The sequence below is a fragment of the Maylandia zebra genome, linkage group LG20, assembly GCF_041146795.1.
Source record: "Maylandia zebra isolate NMK-2024a linkage group LG20, Mzebra_GT3a, whole genome shotgun sequence".
Taxonomy (NCBI): domain Eukaryota; kingdom Metazoa; phylum Chordata; class Actinopteri; order Cichliformes; family Cichlidae; genus Maylandia; species Maylandia zebra.
Window position 1 is genome coordinate 9,137,339 of NC_135186.1, and position 27,963 is coordinate 9,165,301.

The following is a 27,963-nucleotide window of genomic DNA, read 5'->3' on the forward strand; positions in this document are numbered from 1 at the left end:
AGAAAGAGAAATTCATTGCATTAGTAGCTATTAAATTAATGGAATACTCTATCACAGTTGCCACTCATTTCACTGTTTTTGTATGTCTGCTAACACAAACTCCACTCTTGTTTCCTGTTGTCTTTGTCCTTTTGTCTATGTGTGTTTCCTTTGTCTCCCTTATATGGCCCTGTTGTTGCGTCCTTTCCTTGTTTCTTCTGTTCTTTGACCCCTTTTTTTCTCTTTTTGAGTTTTTCTTCCTCCCTTCCTCCTCTTCTACTCATATTTTGTGCATGTCATCTCTCCCGCCAACTCTCTCCCTTTACCTATAACCCTGTACATTAATTTATTTTTCTTATTTTATTTTATTTTATTTTACCTTATTTGTTTCCTCAACCCTTTTTACATCTCACTCATCTGCTCTGCTTAATTGCTTCACCTGTTTTTTCATCTATCTTTGCTATTGATTTTCCCCATTATCCATACCTCGCCATGTTCATCTCAAATTCTCACTTACCCCCCCAACACACACGCACCTCCCATTTCTCCATCCCCCATTCCTATTCCATTGATCTTCCTAACCACTGTTATCACACTGATCTCCTCATTCCCCACATCTGATGTTTTACATCACCAATCCCCCCCCCCCCATATTCTTCTCCTCTTCCACTCCTTCCCCCGTCTCTCTTTCTTTCTTTCTCTCTCTTCTGTCTCTCTCTCTCCAGCTGGCAGCCCTACAGCAGAGCTCACTGCTCCGCAAGGTCAAGCGAACCCTGCCTAGCCCTCCTCCAGACGAGACTGTTACATCAGCTCACCTGCCCATGATGACACCAGCCCTCCAACAGGTCTACCTGCCCTCCGTGCCCAGCCTCAAGCCCAGCTCCAGGTCTGGCCTGGCTGCGAAAGCCAGCCTCCTCAAAGACCTCACCCATGAGCTCAAGGCCGTGGAGCAAGAGTCAACCAAGCTGAGAAAGCAGCAAGCTGAACTAGAGGAAGAAGAGAAAGAAATTGATGCTAAGCTGAGATACCTTGAGCTGGGGATCCACCAAAGGAAGGAGACATTGGTCAAGGAGAGGGAGAGAAGGGATATTGCCTACCTGAGGTGTATGGGGGACACCAGGGACTATATGTCTGATAGTGAGTTGAATAACTTACGTTTAGCAGCTGCAGCTGCGTCACATGAGAGTAATGGGCTACTAACAACCAGACCAAGCACCGCCCCTCTCAGCCAGTTCACCAGTGACCTCAACACCGCAGCCCAATACCCACCCACCTCGTCCTTCCTTTCTTGTCAGTACCCCCAAAGCCAACCAGCAGCTCCATCTCAGCAACCAAGTGTACCATACCAGTCTGCAACATTCAACCAGCCTCCCTACCCAACAGTGTCACAGTCACAGGCACTGCCACAACCCACTCCCCTTCAAACCCATGCTCCCCCTCCTGGACCTACCTATCAACCTCAAACCTCATATCCTTCTCACACCTACCCCCAAACTCAGCCCCCATACCCCCAGACAGACATGGGGTTACCAGCTGCACCTCAGCCTCAGCCTCAGCCAGGGCATACAGGTTTTGGGCCAGCACCACCCGGTCAGCCACCATACCCCACCCACAGCTCACCCTATCCCAGCGCTGTGTCCTCCTACCCCAGCCAGACCACACCATACCCTGGTCAGCCCCAAGTTGATATCCTCACAGTTCATCCAGGAAGACCGAGGCAGACTTCATTGGCCGATCTAGAGCACAAGATGCCCACCAACTATGAGACTATTAGCAACCCTACTGTTGTGGTTACCACTACTGCTCAGGATGCTACCTATTCCAGTGGAGCCCCATCCTATGCTCAGTACACTGCAGCAACAACAATGGCAAGCTCGTATGGGCCCTATGGGTCAGCACCGGTGTCCAGCAGCTACGGTGGGTACTCAACAATGCCCCCCAGTACATATGGCCAATATACTTCCACTACCACAAGTTCATATGGCCAGTATACCACAACTACTGCTAATACTTATGGCTACACCACCACCACAGCCAGCTCATATGGACAGTATACTTCCACTGTGTCCAATGCCTACGGGCACTCTGTAGACAGTCCTTCCACCTACAGCACAGCAGATGGGATGTATGGGGCTCCTGGTTTAGAGCAAAACATTCCGAGGAACTACATGATGATAGATGATGTTAGCGAGCTGACGGCAAAAGATGGGCTGGGCACGATGACAGGGGACATGATGCATCATGGCGGCAGTGGGCGTTACCCGGGCGACATCCACAGCCACAGCAGCACCACTGGCACGACGCGTGGGGGAACTGGCAGCTCCTCTTATGGCAGGGCACCCGAGGAGGAAGCAGCGATGCAGGAAGAGCTGTACGACCACCATGGCAGGGGTAAGAGCAGCTACAGGCACGGACCTCTAGGGGGCAGCAGCAGCGCTAGCATGGGTGGGGGATCCCCCTATTTCTATGACTTCGACTACAAACATGGCAGCATCCGCTCTGGGGTACAGAAACCTTCACCGTCCTCCAGAACCCTTCTGGCTCCTGCTGTCATGTCATCCAAGCGCAGCAAGCACAGGAAGCTGGGGAGTATGGAGCAAAAAATCTCCAAGTTTTCCCCGATTGAGGAGGCACGGGATGTGGAGGCAGACCTGGCCTCCTATTCCTCAGTGACAGGTGCGGCTTACCCCTCCTCTCACATTCGAGGACGCCAGCTGATCGAGGATTACGGTTTTAAGAGGAGTGCTTACGACAGTGGCAGTGGCACCACTCATGGTAGTCGATACTATAGTATGACGGTGGATGAGGACGATCGAATTTACTACACCTCCACTGGCCGTTCCCGCTCCACTGGCTACGGCATGGACAAGATCTCAGCCAGGGACTACTCCGGGTATCGCAGCCGATCCTATGAGAGGGACGACCGCTCCTATCGATCTGGCTACAGGGGGCGCCATCCAACCCGACAATACTCTGAAGAGGAGAGTCCCCTGAGTCCTTTGGGGAGGTTCATGGGTTCTGGGCGATCGTCAAGTTTAGGTCCCGACCCGTATGACAGTCACAGCGGTAGATGTAAATACTATTATGGCCATTATGGTTCCAGTCACTCGCTGCCAGATGTTCAAGACCACATAAGGGACCTTCCCCGGACACACGTCTACAAATCGGATGATACATACTTTATAGACGATTATCATTGCGCTGTGTCAGACAGCGAAGGTAATTGTGGGAGATGAAATCCCACACAGTCTCACTACCTTCTACTGCTCCCAACGTTTATCTAAACGTCCCCCACCCACCCAAAGGCTAGACTTAGCAAAGAAAAAGAAAGTAAAAAAGAGACAGATATAGCTGTTGCATGCTAATGTTTTCGTCATCCTGAGAGTCACTCGGAGCTCTCGTATCAGTGGACTGCTATCTGTCTGTCTGCCTGCCTGTCCGTCCTTCCGCCTGTCCGTCCAGTCGTCTGTCTGTTCCAAACTCGCATGGTTCTTCGGCGTGGTCGTTTTCGTCATTCGCTACACTCTGATTCACTTGAAAGGTCTTTGCACGACACAAATGCATTTTTTCTTTACAGGTTTTTATCTTTACTTATGTTTTTACATGTGTTTGGATCTACACTGCAAAACAGTCCCCCCCTATAGGTTTGATATTTATTCCGTCAAAGAGGTGTTATTGTCTCAAATCAGCAATTAAATAGAGGTTGACTGTTTTATATACCTGCTTTGTCTTGCCAGAGCAGTTATACAGTGTCTTAGTGCAGGATATCTGTCCTCCTCTGTCACTGGCTTTTAATTTGAAATGAACACAAAAACAGCAGCCAAAGCAGACAGTTTTGCAGTGTTTGTTTTATTCTGGTAATATTGTCTTGTATTGTGTGAAGTTTACATGTTTTAAGTGTTAAGTGCATGGATGTAAAACTTTTATTTTTATTTTTCTGCCCTTCTTTCTGTGTCTACCCCTACCCACTCTTTTCTTTTGCATGCGGTTGGTCTTCCTCCTGCCTTCTTCCTTCTTTCAGCCTGCATGCCGCTGTCTCCGAACGACATGGAGATTGACTGTGATCTGCTCTCGGTTTCCAAAGCCTACCATCTGGGCCAAGAAGAAACCGACTGGTTTGAGAAGCCACGCTCCAGTTCTCGTCACTACGGTAGCAGCCACTCTGGGAGGAGCCGGCACAGTGTCAAACACACCTACCATGATTATGATGAGCCTCCTGAGGAGGACCTGTGGCCCCAAGATGAGTATGGCCACACAGGGCGACACTCATCATCTCGCGACCACAGACACCATGGCAGTTCTAGCCGCCATTCTTCCTCCTCACGTCATTCAGATGAGCCTAGGTCCTCAAGATCCTCTAAGGGGCACCCCAAAGACCCATCTATGCGCCATGATCCCTCAGGAAGATCTTCATCTACAGGAAGACGTGTTGACTCAAGATCCGGTGGGTACCACTCTTCCGACTACTCCCGCGACTCATCTGGGCATCATCATGGCCAGCGTTCCTCCAGACAGGGCGACCCACACAGGTCTTCACGTAGCAAGTCCCAGGGTCCAGTGGACATGCAGGGGCAGCCACCAGGTACATACGAATGTTGAATCTCTTGTCAAACATGATTAGAGCGCAGTCTTTGTACTTTATACCTCAATGTATAGGTTAATTACAGTGTATTCGAAACCCGTTGACTTAAGTATATTGCAAAATATTGTACAGACTAGAAAGAGTTTATCTAAGTTATTGATTATGTGATTATTGGACTGACTGTTCAATTGATTTATATTTTCTAATTAACTGCACATTTATCTGAGAATTGAAAGCAATTATATATTATTGAATGTTATATTACACACTACGTTATAATGTCATTGTCTTTATAATGAAAGACAATGAAGAAGCAGTAAAAGATGCATCAACTAAAAGTCCTTTTCCTGAGAACAACAGCATTAGATCTCATTCGGATTCTGCTTATGTGGGCGATATAGATTAGACTGAAGTATGTTTCAGTTAGTTTAGTTTAAAATAAAAAAAACACTTATATTGCTTTTCGCCATAAATCTCAAAACTTTTTCATAATAGCACCTGCACTATTATATATCCCTAACTAATGAAGCTCGTTTCTTGTTTTTAGTGTCTGATCTAATAATGCTGATCCATGAGCTTAACCTTAATACTGAACACATGATTGTGTCACTTTTATAAATGTGTCTTAAAAAATGAAACTACAGCAGGCACTGGAGTTAATACCGTGTTCTTTTTTAAATCATTTAAGTCTTAGGTAGAAGTATTTAATAACCCCTGTTGTTCAGATTGTGTTTGATGCTTTTTTTACACTCATATATTCCCTCAGGGATCAACATTTTCTAATTAACTATATAATATCAGGCACATGTTTTCCAAGAAATGTGCTATCTGCAGGCAGCACCATGGCTGTTTTCTTAGCACTGCAGTCATTAAATCACTGCTTTCATCTATGCTCACAACATTGTTGTGTGTCATCATCTCATGCCTGTGTTTCCTGTCAGTTACTATTACACTGTAATAAAATCTGAAAGTACTTTATAAGAGAAAGCCAGAGTAAGCCGCTTCTTTTATCAGTACATTGTAGTTTTGGTTTTATAAAAGCATAACTTTCTCTGTGGAAGATGGTAGCGGAAATCATCTAACTTGCATAACCGACTTGGAAATGTGTGCACAAGACAAGAAACAGATGACGCAAAGGTCAAAGATGTGTTGACTGAATCCTTTCAGCTGCCAATCATTCCTTCAGTTTTGACAACAGTTACAGGCCTTCAGGCAGTAGCTGCAGAAAAAATCAGTGCTGAATTAATGTCCTGTTTTTTTATTGGCAAGAAGAGTCCATTTTCAAGCAATAGCCACAAACTGTTTATAAAAAAACACCCTTTTTTTCCACTCAGGCTCCTCAAGGTCTGGCAGTGGCTCTGCTAGGGCTCAGGGATCTGCTGGTGGGCCTACGGGATCAGGACGGCAAGGTGGCCCGGGTTCCCAGACAGATGGGGCTCCGGGACAGAGGGCTCAACTCCAGCAGCAAGCCCAGACTTCAGCAACCAGACCAGGGCAGCCCGGTGCCACAACAACCAACAGCTCCCAGCAGCAGCCCCAAGCCCAAGGACAAGGCATGGGCATGGGAATGGGAATGGGAATGGGACAGGGCCAGGCCAAACCGGGGCAGATGGGACCAGCAGGTGGACCCATGGGCCAAGCCAGGCAGACAGGTCCAACAGGAACTACAACATCCACAATTGTGAGTCCAGAAAGAAAAGATGACTCTTCTAAGTAAGGATTTGAGGCTTGTTTTGTTTTCTATTCTGTATGAGGTAAAAATAAAAAATATGCATCTTTCGGTGCACTCAAATGGTTCAATTCACATTTGTATTTGACATTTTGAAGAAAATGTCATAAAAGGATGTTTTTGGTTTTATGAAGTAACATAAGAAGTATTTCATGACCATTACAAAAATATCTTTCAATATTCACATTACATATGCCATCCTACTGCACAGTAACAATTTATTTTGTTTTAGTCCTCCAGCCCTTTCACTTTCAGCTTGTCTCCACTTGTCTCCTTTGCACTCCTCCATCCTCCACTGTCCCTCCACAGTCCCCGAGATAAGAGCTGGTCCTCCTCCCAGTTCAGATAGTATATTGAAATTCTGCCTCGCCTCTGCTGGCAAGTTTTATCTTACACTGTGATTAACAGAGAGGCAGTTGATAACTCAGCGTAGCTGATTCACTGTCTGCTAGATGCTCAAGAAATTCTCACTCATAAAGTCTCTTTGCAAAAATCTATTCTCACCCTGCATTTCCTCCATAATCAGAAATCCATGTCAATCTATTTTTCTAGCTGAAGCAAAAAAATCTCACTCTGACATTTAACCCAAAACCTGAGATAGTTCAGAGATTCTCTTCATTCAATCTTTAGTAAATATATGAATGACTTTCAAGCTCACAAAGCCACTATCACCGTGCCGGTTATTACTACCCCAGAATCATTCATAATGTGCTTTCAGAGCTGAAGGGTGTTCATGATTTTCATTTTGGTACATTAGTATAAAGTCAGCAGGAAAAATGAAAAGTGAAATTGTTCATAAAATCTGATGTAAAATTATGCAGGGATGGGTTTTGCAAATGCTTCTGACAGGAAACCATAAACAAAACAAAAAAAATTGCGGTATGATAATTATTCAGCGTGTGAACTCATTCACTTGCACTCTTATGTTGGGTCCATTATGTAATTAAAAAGCATTGATTAAGTGGCTGTAAATAATGAAATTCTGTATGCTGCATTGTGCACCATTATGCATCACCTATGTTCTGCAGCAGCAAAAAGAATGAAATGGAAATGATGCAGCATATTTTGGGATTAAAAATAACAGTTCACTGTCTTTGAAGTCAGGTTTATTTATGGATTGCTTTAAATAGAAGCTTTAAATAAATTGCACACACACAGTTTACAGAAAACAGAGGAGCCAGTCTATCATAAAAGATAAAAATGACAGGGATCCAAACACTGGTTCATATTTCCTGTGTTCAGATAATCCAAGCTGTTACTGTGATGGATATCAGAAATGGTCTGGTGTGTATCTTTCCTGAGGCCATTGTCCATTTAGTTCTCAGATGTTGAATGCAGAGCAGTGGGGTGTCGGGGTGGGGGTTTGAGAGAGAGGGACACAACAGCACAGAAACTTTCAAACTGATCACAATGACACAGCAGATTCAAATAAATCAACTGAACCTATCAGCTCCAGTACTGGCAACTTTGTGTCACATAGATGAGTGCCAAGGGAATAAATGGATTAAATATGGATTTGATTGACAGCAACATCAGAACTCAAGATAAAAAAATGAAAAGAAAAGAAATGAAATGAAGCATTTTTATATAAAACTTTACTTTGGTAGTTAGTAGTAATTCTTTCCAGGGGTTTTAAAAGTATCAAACACACTGATCAGGCATACATTATGACCACCTCTGTAATGTTGCGTTGGTTCCCCATTTGCTGCCTAAACAGCCCTGACCCTGTCGAGGGACTCCTGAAGGTGTGTTGCGTGTGTATCTGACACCAAGATGTTAGCAACAGATCCTTTAAGTGCAGTAAGTTGTGAGGTGGGGCCTCCATGGATCGAACTTGTTTTGTCTAGCACAGCCCACAGATGCTTGATTGGATTTAGATTTGGGGAATTTGGAGGTCAAGTCAACACCGCAAACTCGTTTTTGTGGTCTTCAAACTATCCCTGAACCATTTTTACTTTGAGGCACGGTGCAATATCGTGCTGAAAGAGGCCACGGCCATCAGGGAATAACATCCAGGTGAATGGCAGGTCCCAGAGTTTCCTAGCAGAACATTGCACAAAGCTTTACACTTACTCCACCAGTTTGCCTTCTTCCCAAAGTCCATCCTGGTGCCACGTGTTCCCTTGTGAAGCGACGAACACGCACTCAGTCATCCATGTGATGTCAAAGAAAACATGATTCATCAGACTGAGCCAACAAACTTCTTCCATTGTTCTGTGGGCCAGTTGTGAGCTCACGTGTCCATTGATGGTTCTTTCAGTGGTGAACAGGGGTCAGTTGACTGGTCTGTGATTGTGCAGCAACATAGACAACAAACTGCGATGCACTGTGTATTCTGACGCCTTTCTATCAGAACCAGCATTAGATTTTTCAGCAATTTGAGCTGGAAAGCTCATCTGTTGGATCGGACCACACGGGCCAGCCTTTGCTCCCCACATTCATCTGTCAGCCTTGGCTGCCCTTGACCATGTCACTGGTTCTCCACTGTCCCTTCCTGTGACCACTTCTGATAGATACTGACCACTGCAGACCGGAACAACCCCACAAGAGCTGCAGCTGTGGAGATGCTTTGACTTGGTCGTCTAGCCATCACATTTTCTCTCTTGTTAAATTCATTCAAATCCTTACTCTTGCCGTTTTTTCCTGCTTCTAACGCGTCAACTTTGAAGACAAAATGCTCACCTGCACCCTAATATTAACAAGCCCCATGATGAAGCGATAGTTATTAGTTATTAGTATTTACCTGTCATTGGTCATAATGTTATGTCTGATCAGTGTGTAAGGGTGAGAAGTTAAAGAAAAAGCTCCAGTGTGTGGTTTTAGTCCATTTGTCCCCTTAAAAAGGGGACAGTTCAAATTAGTACAAAAGAGTGTTCTTTTCCCCCAGGAGGGCTCCAGGGACTTTAACAACCAATGTCAGGGTGCATTGACTCTGTAGATATGTTTTTTCACTTTTTTCTTCTTCTGGGTTTGTGAATCAACCCCACTTAACAGAAGAGATTCCATCTTTTTCAAGAGAAAACCCTCAGACTGACACTTGACAGTGTTGAAAGTCATCATTCAGTCAGTCATCATTCAGTGAGCTGTCACAATACAACACAATAAGGGAGCAGCTTTCTCTCCAGTCTTGCTTCTGTCTCTCCGTCTCTTATCTATCACTTCAGCTGTCTTCTTCTCTTTTTATCTCGTATTGTCTCACTCTTTCATTCAAGTTTTATTCGAGTAAACAGAACTAAATCCCACATTCCTCCAATTCCTGTCTGCCACCAGCGATGTGAATACATGACAGACATTTTTCCCTGACTGTCTTCTACTTCCAACCTTTTTGCAGTGAAAAGAAGGTAAACATGGGATGTCAGTATTTCTAAATGGATGAACTTTGACCCTTTTCTCTCCCCCTCTCTCCATCTCTTTCTGCCTCCAGCCCAAGATCGACACACCTCCAGCAACAGCTATTGGAGCAAAAGCAGCACCTGTCTTGGCCTCAAAGACTGCCCAGCCCCCGCTCACAGGCATAGGTACTGTACACTCATCACACACACAAAACACACAGAATCCCAAAATTCCACAACTTGCCAACTGCTTCCCACTATGTCTGAATTATGTAACCACTGCGCACTCTTTCATCTAATCTGAGATTAATCTGCAGCTAATCCAACAGTGGAAAAACACACAGGAGGGCTTTCACTTCATGGCAGTAATTCCTCATGAATATGCCAAGTCACGACATAATGTGTTAGTTAGGTAATAGTATAGTAGTATTTGTGTTAATCTTCATCTCGCAAAATAATATCTATGCTTTTTTACCCCTTTCTAACATTTTTAGTAACTTTCTATTAAAATGAATCAATACTGAATCGATCATTAGTTTGAGGTCGCTGCCCTTAAAACTTGGTTACAGACAGTTGTTTTCCTTCTGTCTTTATACTGAAGAGAGGATGACCTTAAAGGGAGAGCAGCTAATCTAACTTGTTTCATACATGGATAAATCGAGGGACATGAAAGATTTTTTAAAAACATTCTTCATTTTTAATCATTAATTTTTAGTCCAATCATGTGAATCTAATTGCTCAACTTTAAATTCAGAAAATTCACATTTTTCTTTTTTAGAAATAACCTTACAAAACATTATAATGAAGTGGTGATGGACAGCTTAACAGATGAGCTGACACTGGAGTCATGTTTGCTGATGACACTGTGATTTGTAGTGAGAGTAGGGAGCAGGAAGAAGAGTGTGTAGATGTGGAGGCGCACACTGTAGAGGAGACTGGAAGCCAGAAGAAGCAAGACACAATATAGCGTTGTGATGTGAAGATTCCAGGAGTAGAGGTAGTGAAGGTGAAAGAGTTTAAATACCTGGGGTCAACCAGCCAAAGCAATAGAAAGTGGGTGGAGCCACTATGACCTGCTATGATCTGTGGTTTGGAGACAGTAGCTTGGATACAAAGACAGGAGGCCGAGTTGGAGTGGCAGATCTGAATATGCTAAGATTTTCATTGGGACTAATCAGGAGGGACAAGTACATCAGAGGGACAGCTCAGGTTGAGCAAGATGGTTTGGACATGTGCAGAGGAGGGATAGTGGATATACGGGACGATCACGTAGAAGATTCATGGATGCAGGAAGGAAGGACATGTTGATGTGAAAGAACAGTATGATAAGGATAGGGTGAGATGGAGGATAGGCTGATAATCCGCTGTGGTGACCCGTAAAAGGGAAACCGAAAGAAGAAGAATTAAAAATAGCACCTGGATTGGTGCTGTTTTGGGACAGAACATCAAAGGCTAATTAATATTTTAGTGAAATTGCCATTTTGTTGGAAAATCAATTATTTAAACATCTCAACGAATGAGTAGATAGAAGATCCAGCTGAAAATGGGATGAAGCTAATTTTTCTTAAGGAAGGAAATCAGCAAACAGGAAGCCTATGTAGGTCTATCCGAGGGGACCTAATGACCAAAGAACGGCTGCAGGCAAGCAAATAAATCAAATAAATCAGCAAACTTAAAGGGCAGAAAAAACTCAACAGGGCAACTGATGAGCGATGCAGTTCTTCTACTGCCCTAATTTTTAAAGCTTGGTAAATAGACACACAACACCGGACACCAGATCCCATCATAAAATTCATATTTGCTAACAGGTGCCACCGAATATGAAATCTGGACAAATATAGATTCCTCCTCTACTCAGTCTTCTTCCGTATTTTCGTCTCTGGCCATGTTTCCTCTCCCACATCCCATCATCCTCTCCCTTTCTTCCACTCGCTGTATTTCTGTCCAGGCTCCAAAGCTGCTCCTAGACCTGGTGGTATTGGCAGTGCTGCAGCAGGTCAACCGGGCATGGAAGGAGAAGGCATGTTTTCTAAGATCCTGCCTGGAGGAGCCGCGGAGCAGGCTGGCAAACTGGGAGAAGGTAACGCCAATGAATCAGCAGAAAACAGAGAGAGCGCATTAAACATAAAATTGGTTGTAATCTAGTACTGAACTGATTACGATAAAAAGGATAATAAAGTATAAATAACTGTTAGAAAAAAGAAACTTTTACAACTCAATTTTACTTTATTGCTCAATAACCCACAGAGAAATCTGCAACATTCATCTAACTCTCCGTTTTTGTCCACTTTCCTCCAGCGATCTCTGGTTTTGGCAAGAAGTTCACCTCTTTCTTCTGAGGTGCTAAGATTAAGGTATTTTTTCCCTTTTTTTTGCTCCTATTCATTCCTACATGCTCTTTACAAAGACACGCATCCATAAGATACAGCAGATAATGTATAAAATATGTAAATAATAGAATTTCTCTTTCATTTATTGTCCTGTCGCTGCACAGTTTATTTTATAAAAAGCACAGACAGAAAAAAAGAATAACAAAAATAGCACGCTTTTCTTGATTGTCATAGTACAACACAATCAGAAAGCAGTTGTATTTTTGGTCAGTGATTCATGTACAAAGACCTGGAAAGATTTCTCCTTGTCTTCAGTGGACGAGTGCATCTCAGACATTAGGTATAAAAATAACTCTGCGAGATGCTGCTAGTTCAAAGTCTGGTGGGATTTTGACAGCTAGCTGGAGCATGTTATGTGTTGACTCTTGCAGGCTGTGGGGAGTGGGCGGCTTAAAATGGTTTTACACAGAACAGCCAGTGTGTTCATGAATCAGTGTGTGAGCAGTGTGTCTGTGTCTCAGTGTCATTGTGTTAGTGCTAATTTATATTTGGTCCTCTTGCTGCTCTGTGAAAGCAGGGTGAGAATTTAACAGTGACAATGACAGCTAATTGCTACTATGACCCACAGTTTTGCATCACACAGGCTGTTTGTGTACGCAGCAGGTTATCAGCTGAATGTACATATGCTGCGCTCACTACGACCACCGGAGCTGTAGACTTGAGACAACTGATTTGGAAGAGATAGTATTTGTTTTAAAATGATTTCTTGACTTGAGACATAAAAGCAAATTCAAGTCATTTTGAATTTGCAGAACCATGATAAATAAATAAGACAGTGATGAGCAGGTTTTGTAAATACCTTTAATTGTGCTTACTGGGCCTTTACACAAAAAGGATTTTTTTAAAGGATGAATGTACTGCAGACACCGGTGCATAATTTCTCCCCCTGAATGATTTGTAAGCTAATGTACTGCTTTTTGTAGCACTAGCAATTTGATATGCTGACTTTTCAAAGTGAATATTTGTGTGTTTGCAGGACTATTCAAACAGCCATGAGGCCTCATACCAGAAAAACCTGTTGCGTTCCCCCTGCTTTTATTTTACTAAAAGAGAGAGAGAAAGGAGAGAGAGAGAGCGGGGAACAGAGAGGAGAGCTGAGCAAACTGGTGAGTACTCAACACTCACAAAGCTTAAACTTTTTGCTGGTGTTTTCTGAAATTGCAGTGCATTTGACCTCTCTAACTCATGTTAACATTGTCTGATATTACAATTTATTTCATGATCTAAAACATGTAAGTGTGACAAATGTGCAAAGACTAAAAAAAATCCCTGTACATACAATATAATGTACTTTGTAAGATGCCTAAAATACTCCTGCTTCCCCTTGCAGCCAACAAGGACTGAAATCCTCTGGATGCTTCATGTTACCAGCTTGTGCACGCACTGGAAGAGAGAATACACCGCTCTCTCTGACACGCCAGACAGTGAGTTACTTTTTACTTTACCTAACTGATCCATCAAGATCTTTTCATCCGTGGAAAGCCTCCCTGTAAAATGTTTCTTTTCAGATTCTCAAGTTCCTCAAGTGTTTTGTGGTATGTCAGTCACTGTTGTGATAATAACGATAATTATCACACACACACAAAAAGCAAAAATGTGTACATCTGTAAATTGTCGCGTCCATAATACAGCCTTTGTCATGTGGAGATTATCTGCGCGTTGTCTGTTTCTCAAAAAGCTTAAAACCAGTTGGTTTATTTTGGATTGCACCTTGAAAGCTGCCAGTTCTAAAACTGTTGCACTGATTTATGAAATGGCAACAAAACATCAAACTCCAAATAGGATCCAAATACGGTTGGCAGCTCATTTTGTTGCTCAATGAACCAAAGAGAGCTAAAGCTCCGAAATTTAGCTAAACCGTTATCAGTGTTTGTCTTTGATGAACGCTCAGTGTGAGACAGTGAGACTAATAAAATGAGATGTTTGCCTAAATACTTGATCTTTTTCCTTTGTTTTGATGACATTGCACAATGACTGCACGTCAGAATCTAAAAAAGGCCAAGGTATATTTTGGGAGTTTTTTATATATACTTTGATGACAACATCACAAAAGTCAGAAGGTGCAACAACCTCACTACCTAAATATAAATCAATTATACCAATAGTTGTAAGTGAAAAAGTACTTAAAGTGTTTTAAACAGTAAGTATGTGTTGTGTATAAATTTCAGACATCTGTTTTTAGATCACATATTAATCACATTACTGAATAACTTTATACGACTGCACTATTCCAGCCAGAGTTACTGTCACAGTTCTGTTTGTTAGTCCACTGATGGAAACAATTTAGTTAAAAAAATATTAAAACTATATTAGAGGGATATTGTAGTTTTGGTTAAATAATGGCATCTGCTTTTTATGGCTTTTTTATATTGTAACCACACTTCTCTCTCTAACTTTAACCATGTATTTATATGCATAAACTTACATTACCAAATATAAAATCATAGGGTTAATTTAGGTAGACCACAAAGTCGAGTTACATGCTACAGTTGAAGTGTAAGTAGCTGATGGCTCGCCTGACCCGCTTTCACACATCCAGTGAGAGAATGTCACATAGAAATGCTTTATGAATTGATCTGCTCTGCTCAAAATTGCATGTCTACAAGCCACTTTGCAACCCACCTCCATCCCAGCTCCTTGTACCTTTCATAATCAAATAAGTACCGATCCAATTTTTTAAGTAAATATTTCTCACCAGATGTAGCAACTTGGGGTAATGGGCAGGCATTGATGTTGCTACTGTTGCTCAGGGTATGTGCAGTGTTGCATGTGTGCCATAAAAGATAATAAAATGAGCCTATAGATTGCATATACGTGTGACACTTTTTGTGCATGCATGTCAAGTCAAGTCAAGTCAACTTTATTTGTCAATTCTGCCACATGTACAGGACATACACAGAATAGAAATTGCGTTACTCTCAAACCCTAGTGATTAGAAAAATGCAAATAAAATAATTAAAAAGTAAAAATTTAAATAAATACAATACAATTTTACGTATAACAAAAAAAAAAAGCTATGCAATATACAATATACAATATTCAAGTAAGAAGGCATAGTGGTGCAAAATAGGCAAATAGTGCAAATGGGGATTTTGTAGTGTACGGTAAGAGATAGTGTAACAACAAAGTCTTATGAGGTCCAATGCTTAAGCAGTCCAATGCTCCACAAAGTGACTGGAGCAGGCCAGTGAGTGCGTCAGAGAGTGAGTGTGTGTGTGTGTGTGTGTGACAGAGTTCAGTGAGACCGTGGTGGAGAGGAGGGGAGAGGGGGGCAGAATCGGGAGGGAGTTAAGCTTCCTGACAGCCTGATGGATGAAGCTGTCCTTCAGTCTGCTGGTCCTGGCCTGGAGACTCCGCAGTCTCCTCCCTGACGGCAGCAGCTTGAAGAAGCTTTGCATTGGGTGCGTGGGATCAGCCGCTATGCAAAGGGCTTTTTTAGTGAGACGGGTGCTGTAAATGTCCTGGAGGGAGGGGAGAGAGACACCAATGATCCTCTCTGCAGCTCTCACTATGCGTTGGAGGGTTCTATGGCAGGACGCATTGCAGGCTCCAAACCACACAGTGATGCAGCTCGACAGGATGCTCTCGATGGTGCCTCTGTAGAAAGTGTGCATGATGGGGGCTGGTGCTCCTGCTCTTCTTAGTTTGCGGAGAAAGAAGAGACGCTGCTGTGATTTCTTGGCCAGTGCTGTGGTGTTGTACGTCCAGGAGAGATCCTCTGTGATGTGCACACCCAAGAACTTGGTGCTGCTCACTCTCTCCACAGACGCTCCGTCAATGGTCAGAGGAGCATGTTGGGTGTGCATTCTCCTGAAGTCCACAACAATCTCCTTCGTCTTCTCCACATTCAGAGAGAGATTGTTGTCAGCACACCACGTGGCCAGGCGTCTCACCTCACTTCTGTAGTCGGTCTCATCCCTGTTGCTAATGAGACCCACCACCGTTGTGTCGTCCGCAAACTTGATGAAGAGGTTGGAGCTGTATGATGGAGTGCAGTCATGGGTCAGCAGAGTGAAGAGGAGGGGGCTCAGCACACATCCCTGCGGGGCCCCCGTGTTTAAAATGATGGTGCTGGATGTATTACTGCCGACCCGTACTGCTTGAGGTCTTCCGGTGAGGAAATCCAACAGCCAGTTGCACAGTGAGGTGTTGAGCCCCAGCTGGACCAGTTTTTGAGTGAGCTGTTGGGGGATTATAGTGTTGAATGCTGAACTGAAGTCTATGAACAGCATTCGAACATATGAATCTTTTTTGTCCAGGTGTGTGAGTGCTGAGTGGAGTGCAGTGGAGATGGCATCATCGGTTGAGCGATTGGGCCGATACGCAAACTGGAAGGGGTCCAGGGAGGGGGGCAGGACAGTCTTGATGTGCTGCATGACTAGTCGTTCGAAGCACTTCATCAGGATGGGAGTAAGTGCAACAGGACGGTAGTCATTAAAGCAGGAGGGAGATGACTTTTTTGGAACCGGAATGATTGTGGTGGCTTTAAAACATGTGGGGACGACAGCCTGGATGAGTGATATGTTGAAGATGTCTGTGAAGACATTGTCTGTGTGTTTCTAAGTGCTCTGCAGCCACACACCACATGACTAAATGCTGCAGAGGGAGTTCTATATGTCATTTTACTCCTGCTGTCAGACATTTTTTTGTCCCTTTTTTCTCTGTGCGTGCTCCCATTTTTGCTTTTCTTTTTACCAGATATTTTCTTTTCTCTCCATCAACTGTAGAAGTCTCCTATTTCTTGTTCTGTTACTGCTCTGTCTAATTTCCAACACCCATGGAGAAATAATAATAATTGATTTCTTGTTTTTCTTTTCTCCCAGTTGTTGCTATCTAATCCTTGCATTTTTTTTTCTTTGCTATATGTCAAATGTACTTCCATAGCTGCCATTGACTCAAAAACTACTTAAATCCTATGTTACGATCTCATGACAAAACCATGTGCATTCATGTCTTGGTTAAACAGCTTCCAGTCTTTTGGAAAGAGCCTGGTTGCAGGGGTTTGCTCCCATTGAGCCACAAGAACACTAAATAGGTTGGCCACACTGATACTTGCTTGAGTCCGTGATAATCTTTCATTTCAGCCTAAACGTTCTTGATGATATAAACTATTTGTTTCCTACGAGCATGGAAGCATTTCTTTGTGGCCCTCTGGTTTGCCACGTTGACACAAGAAAGGGCCTTCCACTCACTTTCTCTTAAATATGATTTCTTTTTAACCTGAGTCTTCAAATTTCCCGATCTGAAATAATAAGGACTGAAGCGATCATCAACCAGTCAACAGACCAAAATAGAAATATGTGTGTAGATACCTTTGGCCACATAGTGTCCCCTCATCCCACAATATTTCTCTGTCTCCTCCCTCTGTCCAGTTACTCAGTCAGTGTGTCTTTGTGTGCTCGTACTAATACATCTTTGTGTGAGTCACTGTCCTTGTTTGTGTGTTCAAGTTGTGTACCAGCCCTTTGGGTGCCTGTGCTCACTGGAACAGATTAAGTCTGGCGCTGGGAAACATATAAATATATGGCACGCTGGAGCAGTTAATCTGGGTCAGGCACAGTGGAAAAGAAAACTGGAAGGCAGTAATTGTGCAAATATGCATTTGATACCATTTCTTTTTAGGGAAATACATTTTTATTGGTACTATCACTTACAAAAAGGAGCTCATGGATTGCATGAGTTCATTTTTTGCATTTTGCAAATAACACAAAACCTTTGTTGTTATGCTAATCTGATTTGCAGATGATGTAGATGCTCCAGTCATTATGTTTTGGTAACATTACTTAAAAACCTGCCATGCTTGACATATCTTCTACAGAGGAAGCTGAATTTGGGGATGAGTGGGATGAGGGCACTGAGATAGTTAAACAGCCTCTTTTGGCCATACCTGTCAGATGGATGACTTTCCACCTGAGTTCCTTAAGGTTCTGGATGTTGTTGATTGACATGCTTCTGGAACACTGAATTGAGGTCTGGGCTGTTGCCTCTCGTTTGGCAGACTGTGGTGGGAATCTAAATAGAGGGATCCCCTTTTCAAGAAGGGGATCCCTCTATTTAGAGAGGGCTCACACTCTTCTGCCTCCTTGGAAAAACCTTCAACAGGGTACTGAAGAGGAGAATCTGTCTGTTAGTCAGACTTGGATTCAGGAGAAAACAATGCAGTTTTCTTTGTGGTCACAGGACACTGGACCAGCTAGTCATCCCCTAAGGATATTTAAGGGTGTGTGGGAGTTCGTCCAACTACCCTGCATGTGTTTTGTAGACCTAGGGAAGGCAATCAATCACATCTCTCGGGGGTTCATGTGGTGAGTGCTTCAGGAGTATGTGGTATCTGGCCTCTTTGGCCAGTAATAAGTCAAACCCATTCCCTTTGGGTTTTGGACTCTACCAGAAGATTTGTCGATGTAACCGAGTGACCTCCAGCTTGTGTTGGAGCGCTTTGCAGCTGAGTGCGAGAGTGAGAATTAGCACCTCGGTGTGGTTCTCAGGCTGAAAAGAGTGTAGTGCCCACCCCAGGTTAGGGGGAGTTGTTGCCCACAGTAGAAGGATCTCAGTGAGAGTGATAGATGGATTGGTGTGGTGTCTGCAGTGATGCAGATCTGTTGTGGGGAAGAGAGAGCTGAATGTGAACGTGAAGCCGGTCGATCTATGCTAATACCCTCATCTACGGACACGAGCTGTCGGTCACCACCGTGAATACAAAAAGCAGAGATGTGTTTCCGCTAATGGGTGGCTGTGGTCTTTCTTAGCCAAAGGGGGAGAAGGTTGGCCATTCAGTCAAGACTCAGAGTTGAGCCGCTAGTCCTCCACAGTGAAAAGAACCAGCTGAGGTGGCTTGAGCATCTGTGATGCTTATATCTTGTTTCCCTCTACTCCTCTCTCCTCTGAACATGCAAATGAGAAGGGATTGCCTGGAACATGCAGGAGTTTTGCATTTAATTGATTACATTGTGCTGCACATATAAACTGGAGTGTTTTGTTATTTGCTTTGACTTTTAAGGCTGAAGCAGGAAAGAGTTCTGAGTGAATGAAAACAGGATTTCTTGAGCAAGACTCAGCACTACTTCTTTTTTTTCTCAATGAAAGACCTCAATCTCACAGGTGTGACGTAAATTTAATTGCAAAAGTGAAATGCGTAGAAACTGTAAGCACAAATTGGTGAGAATGATGACTTTATTTAGCAAAATCACTGAGTATTAAATTATTGCTACAGTATTATTAGCTTTGTTCCGTGAGAATCCTCTGCTTCACTAATGTGCAGACATACAGTAAGGGAGCGTGCTTACTATCCACTGTTATTATGTGCTTGTGTGTTTGTGTGCATCTGTTCAACAAGCAAGACCGGCAGTCTATTCCTTAGACTAACACTCCCTCTAGTGGACATCAGTACAAATGTGTAGACTAATTCCTTTAATGTCTGTGTGTCTTTAACATTTAAAAATGTATATCCACAGGGAAACACTATTCTGCTTTATCCTTGTCTATAGTTCACACAAAAGATCTGGACTCAATCCATTGTCCCCTCTGTGCCTTCTATGTCAAAAGGACAGCAGCTGTGATGTTGTAAATAGTGGTTATTCTGTACATATGTGAAGGAAATAAGCTTTACAAGGTGAAGCAAAGTTACAGTGGGTTATATTGGTGCGGTAGCAAATGATGCACCACTGCTAATGCATCTAACAGTAGACTTTTATGAACATATACATACAGAGACACCAGACCAAACGGGGTGTGTTCTATATTTTGATAAAATTCCTTTTCTGTTTTTTGTTTTTTTTAGATAAAGTCCAAGCCAGGATCCATCTTCTGAAGGAGTCTCTTCATCCATCCGACAGTCCCAGCCAAAGAAGCAGATGTGAATATTGCAGAGTCCTTGAACCAACCAACCCACAGTTCTTCCAAATCCAAAAGAGCAACTGGGAGCTAAAATTGGTCTTTGCTTTTGGTTTTCCTTGGAGATCTCCACAGCTGAGGGAGACACGTGGAACCAACTCAGGCCCTCCATGTAGATTTAACATCAGTGGACGGAAATATGGTTGGTGTATATGGGTGATGCAGTTCTGTTGTCATGGGCTGATGTTCATTCCCGCTAACAGCGTATAGGAAATGCTGGCTTTACCAAGCTGGTGGCATGCAGGAATCTTTGCATTCATAGTCCTTTGCTAAAACAAGGAAAAGTATCAACCAAACTCCCCTCTCTCCTCTTTTCCGTCTCTTTTCGAAGTAAAGAAAGCGTGGGGCAAACGGATTAAACCGTTGGAGAACTGCAGGTTTTTCTGGTACTAAAGACTTCTTGTTTGCTGACAAAATGAAGAAACAGAAACGTCTCTCTGAATGAATAAGACTATGACAATGACTTGGCCGACACAGAGGGAGCGTGTTGGCATGCATTTCTTTCCACGGTTTGCTCTGTTTTTATCTACATTCCAGATCGGAACAGTTCCCTCTTCCTCACCTCTCTGCATTTCTTGAATGCCGATTCTTCTTTCTTTCCAGTCCCCGTCAAACGATCCACGCCACGCCATGTCTTTAAAGAAGTGGATTTTAAAAAAAAAAAAAAAAAAGAAAAGAAGAAAGGAAAATGTAGAAATTTGGAATGCATGGAACTTTATATCCAAGACCTTACACTGTTCATCGTTACTTAACAGAGGCCATAAAGACACTGGAAACACATCGACATAAACAGTAACGAAAAAGAGAGATTACTGAAGCAACACACAGGAATCCGGCCACGGGAATAAGAGGAGCATTTACTTTTACTGAGTTTTTGTTGTTGTTTGTTATGTTCGTTATGTAGAATGAAGCTATAAATGGTTGGATTATTTATTTATTTATTTATTTTTTAACCAGCCATTGCAAAGCCATTAAGACAATATTAGCCTGCAGTGCTTGTGGCAATCTCTGCAAAATTTGTTTCTCGGATACTGCTCGTGTTGTCATAGGTGGTTGTCACTTTTGTTGATTTCTTTTGATTTATTTAGTTTTCTAATCTATTTTTTTTAATTTGCCTGGTTTTATGTTGCAGGTTACCAGTATCGCCTTAATCATTTTTACATGTTTTATTTTCAGGTAACAGTGGCATACTTTTTTATGATATCCTGTAAACACATCATCCGTCACATCCTTTGTTTTTTTTTTATGTAGTAACATCAGCTGGAACACTGGCCACAGAGAGATTAATTTCTATTTTTTTAAATTGACATTGTTTTGATAATTTTTTGTGATATTATTTTTCATTTCTATTTTTCATTTTCTATTGTTTTTTTTACCCCCTTCCATTTGATTTTTCCTGACTTTTTATTTATTGTGAATAATTATAAAAGCAATAGGGCAAGAGGCGATGAAGTAAAGAGCACAATCATGTGTCATTTCAAGAGTTGGTGGAATAGAAATGTGTTGCCTCCATCTGTCTAACTTACCACCGATGTCTGACTTAAAAGTACCGCAAAATTCACTCTTTACACTGCTGTGCCAGAGAGCAGGAGTTTGCCTGATCACCACAAGTCCGCCCAGATCTTTCCCTCCGACCGGCAGTAACCTGTTTTGGAGTGTTACACTGCTACATAAGCCAGCTGGAGTCTGATCGAAAAGCACTGCAGGGCAGCACAGAGGCACTCGAAAAGCAGACCAGTCCACACACTGAGGCAGAGCTGAACTTGACGTCATTTCCCGTCGGGAGTCAGGGGAAGGGGGAGTTGTTTGTGCCCGAGGACGATTCTTCCGGCCACTTCAACGCTCCTTTTAGGGAGGCTGGAAAAGGCTCATCCGAGCTCTTCGCACTCGAGTTTTTGTCAGCATGCGCCTTCACTCTGTCAAATGTGCACATGAAAGCACACTCTAAATGGTGTCAAAAAGGGAAAAGAATTGTGACTGAAGAACCAGAAATTAACACACTTGGTTGTGTCACACAAAGTCACTTGCCTCCCCCCCCACCACCTTTAACTTTCTATCGTTGGTGGCATCGACAACTCTACCCCCCTCCCCCCAAAAAAACCCTCTCTCTGAGACTGCCAGCTGTCAAGGAATCTTCTCAGGTCAGTGTTCTCCCTGCTGTTGCTCCTGCAGTGTATTGTGGGGTCTGTGGTAAGGTACTCAAAATGTACTCTGTCAGGCCAATCATCGCGAGGCCCTCAGCAAAACTAAATGGAACCAACCAACTTCTGCTGTATATTGTCTGTGTGAACACTCGCTGGGAACCTTCGCATGCGTCCCGGCGCAGAAAACCTCAGTCACCTCTATATCGTTCTGTTCCTAATGTTTGTACGTGTGTGCGGGTTCTGTATGCGTGTATTTAACAACCATCATCTAATGTGGAGGGGAAAGGAACACAAAAAAAACCCCTGGAAAAAAACAAGACAACCACGAGTTTAATCACGACAAATATGGTGGGCAGAAGAGGCGACCTCTCATCTCCAGTCGTTCTATGCAATGAATCATATTTGGAAAATCACGAAGAGGAAAAGGCAAGTGAAACACACAGATTGGGGGGGAAAGTCACACGTGTTTTTTTGCATATCACATTTGTTTTGATATCTGTGGTAGATTAATATAAGAGGATTCTGTGAATTTGTGTATGAAACTGGTTAATTGTAAGGGAAATCTGAAGATGGATCTTTCTTTTTTTTCATGTTAACCTAAATGTTTGGGGTACCTTTCTGCAACCAAAGATGTATTCATGGCAGCTGGGAAATTACACCTATGATTTGAACAAAATATGCTGCTTGATGAGTTAGATGCATCAGGCTGTTCTCTATCAAATGTTAGGCAAAGCTGATGAAGTGTGCAATTTCATATTTTTATACAAAGTGACTTTTCTTTTTTCCAGCCAATCAGTAGCTCACATAGAGAAGAGTCAAAACCTGCTTACCAATGAACACAAACCGAAAAAAAAAATTGCTGAAATGGAAGGAGAGAGCAGCAGGTGCAGATATTTGAAAACTATTTAGCAGGGACTCAAAAATCCCGGTTGTCATGAACGCATCCAAGCAATCCAGTTTCATAAAGGAAAAATAGAGAATTAACAGATTATAAGAGACAGATTATGATATACTTCAATATATTCCCTAAAATGGTAAGTGTCTGCTCAGGGGTAAAGAAGAAAAGGTCTCCCTTTTTTAATTTAATAACCAGACCCATAATTCTTATTAGCTAGCTACCTAATGTGCAATTGTAGTTTTGTTTTTTTCAGATAATGAAGCACCAAAAATTAAAGGATATAGACATAGCAATTTAAAGTTCAGATGTATAATTATTACAAAACCTATAGATTATATTTAACAAAAGAAACTGTTGTAGGCTATGAAGTTAAACACTATTCAAAGCAGAATTTAAGCAGTGAAACAGGGGAGTTTGCGTACGTGTGGGTGCGTGTGTGTGTGCGTGTGTGTGTGTATGTTTGGTTTGCACTGGTAGCAGCTTATTAGAGCAAGTTATGAAAGAATCTATTTATTGAAATCCAGATTTAAAGAGTTGATTTATGCAGTATCAAAGTATCCCTTAACTATAAATACTTTTGAAGTCTTATTTGAGCAGGGCCTGACAAGAAGCTAGTATATGTATATATTGTTTTTATTTTCTGAAACATTTATCATTTATAGATGATTCGTCTATGTAAGAGTTTATTTTATCATACGGAGCGGGTATAGAAAGCGAGCTGGCATTAGGAAAAAGAGAGATTTAGGTTTAAAATTTATAGATATATCGATGAGAAACTGTGTTTGTACATAAGTCGCCTATATGCTTTTTCACCACGGTTCTTCAGCCTCATTCTAAGTTGCACATTAAGTGTGTGTAACCCAAACAGAGATCACGGATACGCTGCCGTCGGATTGGTGACTTCACCAACAAAAGATAAGGCTTCAACAAACAATATGAGAGAGAGTTTAACGTTACCCAAGTTAATACCAACTTCCACTATTGTACAGTATGTCGTATGTTTTTGGAAGTTTGTTTAAAAAAAAAAAAAGAAAAGAAAGAAAAAAATCCAATAAAATGTTGAATAAAACAATCCTCAATCACTTTTGCCTCAGGAAAGCACACATTAAAGGCAGCATCGCAACGGAGATGTTCAGAAGACAACAGATAATAATGGGTGTGTTTGTGCAGGCGCAGTGAAAGCAGATCGCTTACGACACCGGTGAAATCGTGGCTGCTGCCAGTCAGAGAGAGTCTGTAATATTTGGAGCACATAAATCCCAGGAACTGTGAAAACGTGTTCGTGGCGGTTTCTTTTTTTCTTTTTCTTTTTTTGCTCCAGCCGCTGAAAGTGACTTAAATATGCATAGCAGCAAGGGCTTTTATACTAATATACTGGTCATTGAAGAAAGCCATCCTGTTACTGCCCTCTAGCCAGTCGTGGTCTCTGTCTATACTCTGCGTGGTGTGCGTCTATAACCAGGAATGCAATGGACTTCTGTTCAGACCACAGCAATCACCAGTGGGCAAAAATAACCAAGCCACAGCTGGGTTTTTCAATGGCGTTTGAAGCACAAATGTAAACAATATTAGAGATACATAGAACTCTGAGGGGTTGTGTTCCAAATCGTGAATGAAATCTGCTGTAGGGACTTCCTCCAAACAGAAAAATCTGGAGTTTTTCCTCAATGCCAGGAGCAGGAATATTATTTCAAATGACCGTTTGGAACAAAACTCTAGTAGTTGGATAGAGAACTCTGGCAGATTTACAGACGTGAAGCTAAACGAGAGGTTTCTTCCACCACATCTGCGACGTGTCTTTGAATCTGAAACGTCTCAGCAATAAAGCTGCATTTATGCACAGTCAGACAATCTGGACCTTTAACCCTTTGTGACATTGATCTGTATCTGAATTGGGCGTGAACGTGCCACAGAGTGCCACATAGAGTTATAAACACAGTGTCTCTGTTTGAGCTGTCTTTAAATGCAGCTTAAAATGCTTTTGGGAAATCCAGACTGTGTGTGTGTGTGTGCGTGCGTGCGTTCCCGCGGGTGTGTGCTCTCAACCAAAAAAAGGTAGCATGCAGTGCTTGTACAGAGCATAGTGTAGTAACAGTCACCACTGGTCTTGCTGTTGGTCATGAAGACAGTGAGCGTATAGTAGGACCCTAGATCGATTTTAAAACACAAATATATATATAAAATGTATAGTGTGTGTAAATGTCTCATGGGTGAGAGGCTGTAAAAGAAGCTAAATGCCGAAACAAATGAAACCACGAGAGAGTCCATCTTTCACTGTAAAACCATCAGGGATCATTTATTGTCACCTTTTACCTGTATGAATCATTAAAGTTAAAAAAAAAAAAAAAAAAAGGACAAGTGCATGACCTGGACACCCGCCCTAACCCAACCCTACTACTCCCCCCCACCCCCTTTTGACCACACAAACCCCTTCGACCTTTGACCTCCCACTTCACAGGTTGCCATGTCGTGTTTTTTTTCCAGTGTAAATATCACACGAGAGCCGGCTAGAGTCCGCTTCGAAACAGACACCAACAACATGTAAATGCCATGTAAATCTCAAACATACACACACACGCGCGCACGAGAGGCACGAGAGAGGCGTTTGCACACCAAAAACGGCAACACAAGCTGGAGCGTATGCAAGCCGGAAACTCCCTGCCCAGACTCGTGCTACTCGTGTATAAAAACAACGAGAGAACATAACGAACAAGATCAGATGTTGATTTGATCAATAAAACGACAAAATGCATCGTTGTGCGTATGTGGCTGGCTCATGCGGACTGTTTAAAACTCATTTAAAAAAAAAGTTGTATTCGGATATGAGAAAAAATAAACATATTGGTCTGTGTAGAGTTTCTATACATGTCGTGTTTGTAAAATGAAAACATCAAAATCAAAAAAGGGAAAAATATCCTGGCTTCCATGTGACTTTTGGGGTGGGTGGGGGGGATTTTATGGAGATGGGGAGAGGGTGAAGCGGACATTGGAAATGTGTGTGTAAAAAAAACTAAAATAATTATAAAATAATGCAATTGAATGAAGTAAAAGGTTGAAAATAAAATACAGAAAAAGGTGGAGAGCCTAAAAATGAGTACAAAGTGTTCCATTCACTGTTGTAAGTGCAATGAGCTAAACTTCCTGTTTCCCCATTGTAAAACCTTGTGTATGTTTCCGTGTATTCCTCCTGTAAATGGGTGTAGTAGACCTGGTGCATCATGCCATGTAATGTGATGAATGACAAATTATGACCTTACAATACATTTCAATCAGGAAATATAAATAAAAAAAACAAAAACAAATACATTAAAAATATGTTTACGCTTTGTGTTTTTTAAAGCTGTTGCTTTTCTGTGTCTTTACTGAGCTGATCCATCGTTCATAACTTGGCACGGCAGTTGATCTCTGCTTTGAAGCATCATCTTCAATATTTGGAATATTTGGAGTATTACCATTTGTTTTTGGAATATGAACATGTGCATCCATGCAACCATGTGGGCACTTGCAGAGATTTTTTTAAGCGCTGACAGCTACATCATTGAAGCAGGCTTCTAACGGCAGCTGTGGCATGCAGCTTGGACCTTGCAGATGCCGCTGATGTTCTCAAGATGCAAAATGATGCAATTCACTTCTGCAGGCCTGTTGATTTTCAGCTTAAACAGGAGACAAGTGAAGCCAGTCCCCAGGCCATTGTTTTCTAATAGCTTCGTAAGAAGCGCTGACTCTGTCTCCCTCTGTGGCATCGTCAGCCTCCCTAAACACGCCGCACACACAAAAACCCTTTAAACCCAGTTTTGTTTAGTTTTTTTTTATCATTTACTAACAGTGTGTACACACATAATTGATTTATGCATATTCTTATACCTGAATTTGTTTGTATTAAATAAAGTTTAGAGGTATTCCTCACTATGTGCACAATTAAATATTAAATACAGCCCCCCCCCCATTTTTGCACATGTCGAGGAGCGTGTCAGGCTACATTTCACTGTGTGTTATACTTGTATAACTATGCATGTGACAAATAAAGAACCTTGAACCCTTGAACCTTGAAATGGAGGCCGTGCTCGGGAAAATTTAAATGCAAGTCATTAAAAAGAAAAATGGAATGCTTCAATTGTCATGTTTGCACATGAGAGAAAATGGGCCTTATTCACTTATATTTGCATATAAATGTTCTCACTCTGCGCACAAAACACATATGCAAAATTCCCACTGGATTCATAAAATCTGCACAGTAGCCTGTTTAGTGCTCAACCACCATCAAATCATTTTCATTTCCTCTGAGATGCTCACTGTGACTCAAATTTATTTAAAAATTTACTTGTGTGGACATCCAGTAATAACGGTCACTTGGATTTTTTTTTTTTTTTAAGCCTTTTAATTTTGTTTTGTTTTCTTTACAGTACGTGCACTTTTTTTCATGATTTGTTTAAATCGTGTATGCTGTCTTTCCCCATTGTAGCCTCTCAACATCTCCTGTGATTGGCTCCACGCACAGCTGAATCACAGTCTTACATGTGTAGGATGTCATGACTGCTGTTAGAAGCCCACTGGAGTTAACGCTGTACTTGTCAGCACTCAAAAAGTAGTGAAAATAATCCCCAGTTAAACACGCCCACTAGGAAGAGTCTTCTTGGTGCTGCGGGGAGCAAGGAAACATGCCTGCGCAAAAATGTCATTTATAAACCAACTTCTTTTTTGTAACTGTCTGACTTTTAAACAAATGTACTTGTTTGCAACCACGCAGGTTCTCCTCGCACAATCATCTTTACTTTTGAGAACGATGTTATATCCATCATTGATAGTAATACAGCTGGATCACACAGTCTTACATGAGTAGGTTGTCACAACTGAGTTAGAAGCCCACTGCAGTTAAATATGCACCCACTAGTAAGCATCATGTGTCCGGGGATGCTACAGGAGTGCAAAGTCAGTACTTACTCATGCATGTTTCCAAAAAAAAAAAAAAAAAAAAAAAAAAAAAAGAAAAGAAGAAGAAGGGAAGGGTCCCAAAGC

The 27,963-nt window shown here is 42.2% G+C and overlaps 1 protein-coding gene across 4 annotated transcripts in view; it reads left to right on the forward strand.

Moving 5' to 3' along the window:
• bsna (bassoon presynaptic cytomatrix protein a) overlaps positions 1-23,230 on the forward strand; it is a 135,148-nt gene extending 111,918 nt beyond the window's left edge. For 2 of the 4 annotated variants that reach the window (XM_004553990.3, XM_076878445.1), the window contains exons 8-16: positions 705-3,198; positions 4,064-4,561; positions 5,896-6,242; positions 9,715-9,808; positions 11,571-11,702; positions 11,921-11,976; positions 12,989-13,118; positions 13,343-13,436; positions 19,793-23,230. In XM_004553990.3, the coding sequence (XP_004554047.2) occupies positions 705-3,198; positions 4,064-4,561; positions 5,896-6,242; positions 9,715-9,808; positions 11,571-11,702; positions 11,921-11,961 (3,606 nt within the window). In that variant the 3' untranslated portion in view covers positions 11,962-11,976; positions 12,989-13,118; positions 13,343-13,436; positions 19,793-23,230. Of the gene's footprint in view, positions 1-704; positions 3,199-4,000; positions 4,562-5,895; positions 6,243-9,714; positions 9,809-11,570; positions 11,703-11,920; positions 11,977-12,988; positions 13,119-13,342; positions 13,437-19,792 lie in introns of all 4 variants that reach the window. The other 2 variants (XM_076878446.1, XM_004553991.3) reach the window with 2 other exon arrangements.
• The last annotated feature ends 4,733 nt before the right edge of the window (positions 23,231-27,963 follow it).